The 6000-nt window shown below is 26.9% G+C and overlaps 1 protein-coding gene across 1 annotated transcript; it reads right to left on the bottom strand.

Moving 5' to 3' along the window:
• Nucleotides 1-1257: 1257 nt before the first annotated feature.
• Nucleotides 1258-3376, bottom strand: LOC112681591. The gene is made up of 2 exons (XM_025551837.1): nt 2911-3376; nt 1258-1442 (listed from the first exon to the last, which is right to left on the bottom strand). Exons 1-2 carry the CDS (start codon nt 3272-3274, stop codon nt 1258-1260), a joined length of 549 nt encoding a protein of 182 aa, XP_025407622.1. The 5' UTR covers nt 3275-3376.
• Nucleotides 3377-6000: the final 2624 nt, after the last annotated feature.

Genomic DNA, 6000 nt, shown 5'->3' on the forward strand with positions numbered 1-6000 from the left:
TATGGTATATTTATGTAATAAAGAGTAATTGGGGGGGGGTATGGGGGCAAAACCCCCCACGGCTTTGTATTCTGAAAATTATCTGGACCCTCCCAATGAAAAATTCCTAAATACGCCACTGACCTCAAGTATAACATAATATGATAGAGCGAACAAACGATCCTAGCTAAAAAAATATTTCACCATGAAAATAGACTATAGTAAATTTATATTTTAGTATAGATATAATAGGTATATATATATATATATATAGGTACTACACTATACTATACTCGTGTTTATCTCATTATTAAGTATTAATTATTTTTACAAAGAATTGTACGTGGAAATATCGAACTATTTGCTTTCTGGCATGGCTAATAGACTATTTTCCAAGTATTATCGCTTACCGGCATCATCAACGAGAATGGATTAAAATCAGAAGTGCACATTTCATTTCCATTCACCATTTCCTCAAAATAATGTGTAGATAAATTATAATTAATATAAATCAAGATCATAATGTGCGAGTATTTCATTGGCAGTTGTATACATTTATATATTTGGACGCGGCGTGACACTTCCACAATATTCCATGTTACCCGTACCATAACGAGATAGATACCATGAACAGCTTTGAGATTTATACAATATACATGATAGTACATACAATTTATATAAAACAACGGTGCTGGGGTAAAATATTGATTACCATGGGCTATAATGATAATATTCGTGTTATTAATTCTATAAATAATGTCTTTATAATTTTAAATCATTGTTTAATAGATATTAGATTTGAAATAATCCTTAATATTAGCCGTACATTTTAAACTAATCGGGACCCATCGGTCCGGACCGGAATGACCGATCTGATTATATTTTAGAAATCGGACCGAACCGAAATTATTATAGTTTAAACCAGGACCGGACCAAAGTCATTCAAAAAAATATTGATTTGGACCGAACCGATACTTCGCCTATTTTTATACGATAAGACCGTACCAAACCGGACCATGGTTTAATCCGATCCGGACCGGACTGATACAAACCGGATCGTGCAGAGCACTACTCGTCAGCCAAAACACGCTATACGCGAACACACTTAGGTTCACACTATTACACTAAACACATTTATTATATTTATACTGGCCATCAGTCTGCATTTCTATGACTTTATTACTACTCTATTACTACGACTCAGTACGACACGACACAATCGGACAACCGACTACCTAACAGAACATCCATTTTGTAAGTTGGTAAGTAATTTCCTAGTCACACAGGTATACATGGTAATGAAGTTGCAGACCATCTCGCTAAATCTTCATCCAATCTCATCTTTCCTTCTTTTTCCCTACTCCCACATTCAAACTTCATACCTCTGTTAAAACAACACTCCACCAACACTTGGCTCTCTCTCTGGAACAACCAGTGTTGCGCAAAGATAACTAAAAATTTATCTAGATAAAGATAAAAGATAATTGGACAACATTTATCTAGATAAAGATAAAAGATAATTAAAATCTAAATTATCTAAATAAAGATAAAAGATAAAAGAAGATTTATCTGTATAAAAAAAAAGATAAATTATTTTTAAACTTTATTACATAATAAATCTACACTTTTTTTTATAAATTAATATTTAAAAAATTTAATTAAATAAAAATGAACTTATTTTTGATCTAATAGATACCTCCAATATAAACAATGAACAACAAATATTTATATTATGTACATTTATGAATGGGAAATAAGTAATACATAATAAGTACTTAGTTAAAAAAAATATATTCTTTGTAGGTAAGAATATTATAATTTTATAAAACAATTCATTATAATTTATATACTAATTATTATGGAGTAATATTTATGGTTAAAATATTAAAAAGTTAATTCAACCAATATCTGTATTATTTAATTCTCTTTCTTATGAATCAAATATTGTAGTCACCAGAAAGTATAAATTAAATAGTCTTTATTAAATATTTTATTTTATTTTTAATTTTTATTAAATATACGGGATGAACCCTTTTAACAGTAAATACATATTACATAGGTATTTTTATATAAGCTATTTACAGATATAATTTACTTGATTTGTGCTAGATAATTACATAAAAATATTAGCGAGAGACATTGTGTCTGCATTGGTGTTGCTCATCGTTCATGGCAAAGGCTCATTTATTAGATAATTATTAATTAGTGGTTGCACAAGGAACGTAGATAGGAGCAGTAGAAACAGGAAGAGCGTTGAGACACTTTAAAGTATATTAATGACAACAAAGAGGGGGAATCAATATTAATTTGTATCAAACTGAAAAATTTAACACCAGCTGTGCTCAGACAGGGATACTAGACCAAGCTGGGTTGCAACAAGCTCATAGTTGTGGGGTGGGAAAATGATACCAAATTTATAGCTTGTATACCTTAAAAATGTCTGCTGTACTCTTTTCAACATTAAATATGTAAACAGTTCTTAAAAATAATACGAATAGGTACAATTAAAATAATATTACTAAACATATATTGCAGTAATACAACTTTTAAAATAATAGCCATTAATTATTAAACATAAAAAATGTAATTTATTGTACAAGTAATGGTTTATAGATAAATTATATAACATAGTAAATACGCATCACAATAAAATATTGAAAAAAACACTGAACCTCCAGTATAAAATGAAAAAAAGACTTAATCTATATTTATGTAGGGAAAACTAATAAGTATTTAGTTTTAATAAAGAACATTATCTTTGTAGAAATATTATAAATTTATAAAATAATACATTAGATTTAAATAATACTATATAGTAAATACATATGATAATAAAATATTGAAAAACAAAAACAAACTTAAGAAAATATAAAAAAAAAAATTAAGTATATTACATAATAACATTATTAAATTCTTTCATTAAGCACCTACAACACAGTAACATTTCAAAAGTCTTATCTTGAAGCCTGTTTCTTCTTGGGGTTAATATTTGAGATCCAGAACTAAATAGTCTTTCTACTGGTGCAGAAGATGGGAGAGTGGTATTATACTTAAAAAAGACTTTTTTGACTACTGCAAATGTGTTTAACATGTTCAGGTCTTTATTTTTGGAATCTAAATAAGATAGTGCTTGTACAGTTGCTGTATTAGTATTATCTACATTTAATTGTACACTGTCGGCAGCCGAACAATCACAGGAATATTTACTTTGAGTTAAAATACCATAAAATTCTTCATCACTGCCAGCAGAATCATTTTCAATGGAATTAAAATCAGAATTGGTTAATGAGTTCATCAAAGTGCATTCAGACAAAAATACATTTTTACAGTAAGTTAAATATTGACTAGGTATCCATGAAAGTTTAAACCTAGGATGAGATATTGAAGCAATGATATATGGTTTACTTTTAATGTTTTCTAAATCAAATATAAAATTAAATCTTATTTCAAGGCTTTTAATAATTGATAATGCTAAAGGTCTGCAATATATTAAATTTGTCTGTTGAATTAATAAAAGTCTTAACGATATTATAGTAGGTGCGACATATCCTAGAAAACAAGATTTTTCAGCTTGTAATTTATCAAGTGAAATGGCAAGCGGTTCCATAACCAAACAGTATTCTTCTAAAAATAGCCAATCTTTTTTTGTTAGTTGTTGAAGTTTTAATTCAGTAAATGAAGATTTTACTGTTTCTTTATGTGCAATTACTTTTTTTACAGCATTAAATGAAGAATTCCACCTTGTTACAATAGGTACAGGAAATTTGCAATTGCAGATATCATATACCTTGTCTGAAGCCACTGTACTTCGACTTAAAAGATTCCAGAAACTACATAATTTAATAAAAGCATTTTTAGAAGTTATTTTATAAGACTTATCAGAAATTTTATCTACATCAATAGTTGCAATCAAGCTAAGGGTATGTGCTGAACATGTAATATGGTCTGGTAAGCATATATCATCACTTTCCATATCTTCAGAATTCAAAAACAATGTGGAGAAATCTACAGTATCAAAATCTGTACTAGAATTATCAATTTCTACCCCAGTATTAGAATCATCACATATAGATTCATCACCAAACCAGTTATCATTATCAATATTCGAAAACTCTATACCAATAGATTTGAACGAATATGTTCTGAATGCCTTACCAAAATTGCTAGCGTTATCTGTTACTGTATGTGATATTTTAGAGTTCTGAATATTATATGTTTGAGTTATTTCATTCATTATTTCTGTTATATTAAAAAATGTGTGACTACCTTTAATTCTTCTACAACCGAGAACATACGAATATCTAATATAGGTATGCTCATCAATAAAGTGACAAGTCATACCTAAGTAACTTTTGTTACTGCAAGACCAAATATCTGCCGTTGTACATATAAAATTTTGTTTGGCTATTAAATCAGTTAAAATAGTTATATATGATGTGTACTTATTATTTAACTCTTTAGACATGACTCTATGATCTGGTAATGAAGTTGTATCGCTAAGGCCACATAAACCTTTTATAAGACGTTTCAATGCTGATTTTTCGCATGTCACTAATGGTCTCATCTCTTCCACAATGTATGCAAAGGTTAAGTCAGTAATCTGAAAAATGAAATATTAAATTACTTACTATGAGAATATATATATATTTTTTTTTAATATTTAAAAATCTTTTGTCATAGTATTATTAAAAATAAATAATATTTAAACAATTTCTATTTCAAACTATTCTGTGTCTCTGTATAAGAATGTATAAATTAAAATATCCATTAATATTAATAAAATTATGAAACTACCGATTATAAAGGTACACAATTTATCATTAAGTAAAATAAAATAGTAAAGTATAAATCATATTTATAAAATAAATACTCACTTTTTGTTTTGATATTTTATTTGTATGCAAGAACGACAGATTTTCTTGTATTTTTATGGAATGTGCGTTTTTCTTAACAGTTTTAGCTGCTTTGACTTTTTCCATCAAATGTGAATGTTTAAACTACAACAATACATTTATAATAATACATATTATATAATAGGCAGAGTTGGATATAATTATATCTAAATAATTATTCAAATAAATATGTCTATTTGAATAAAAATTATCAAAATATTATACGAGTATAAATATTATAACCAATTAGGTATATAGTTACTACCCTCGTAAAGAGAAAGGCAGTAAATGTCAAATTTTGAAAAATTAGATTATTTGATATTCCTATTAAATAGAAAATTACACATATTTTTAATTAAGGCAAAATGCAGTAAAAATCATTTTAAATGGCATAAAAAGTGATTTTAAAATGTAGAATTTCCCAATTTATTTCAAAATATTATTCAAAACTGAAATAATGCAGTATGTAACATATTCTAGATAAAAAAGCGGTTAACGCTATGGTTATGCTACGTTTGTTCTAAGTATTTTGATTTCCCTTAACACATACTACATTACCTACCTAGTATCATACCTATCTAAAATGTCTTGCAGTAAGTGCTATTAATTTTACATTTTAAAAATGTTTTCCATGTTTTTTGTATCTATAAAAATTTACTTCACATTATTTTATTTCATACAATTTAATGGGCGGTACCCTTTTCCACCAAAATGAACCTATTTCTTTTCCACCAAAAGTGTTCCTTGTCATTTTCCACCAATAAACGTTGGGTAGAAACTAGGTAGATTCCTAGCCCATAGTTGATTAATTGATTTTTAAAAAAGTATGCATAAAATAAAATTATGTATAGAAAAGAGTGAACAAATTAAATTAAAATTATTTTAAAATTAAATTATTAAAACAAACACTCAATACGTTGATATTGATAACAGATTGATTATTAAATAATAAAATAAAGATTAATTATAATATAGAACATTTTTTATAATATAAAACAAGCTACTTAACTTTAAAATATTGTCTATATAAAATGTGTACCAAAATAATTAAACTTATATCTTATATGGAACATCATGATTCATAATATGTATACATATTCTATTATACGAGTTAATATATTGATCAACC

This window comes from Sipha flava, unplaced genomic scaffold, assembly GCF_003268045.1.
Source record: "Sipha flava isolate LNK unplaced genomic scaffold, YSA_version1 192_pilon_pilon, whole genome shotgun sequence".
In the NCBI taxonomy this organism is placed as follows: Eukaryota; Metazoa; Arthropoda; class Insecta; order Hemiptera; family Aphididae; genus Sipha; species Sipha flava.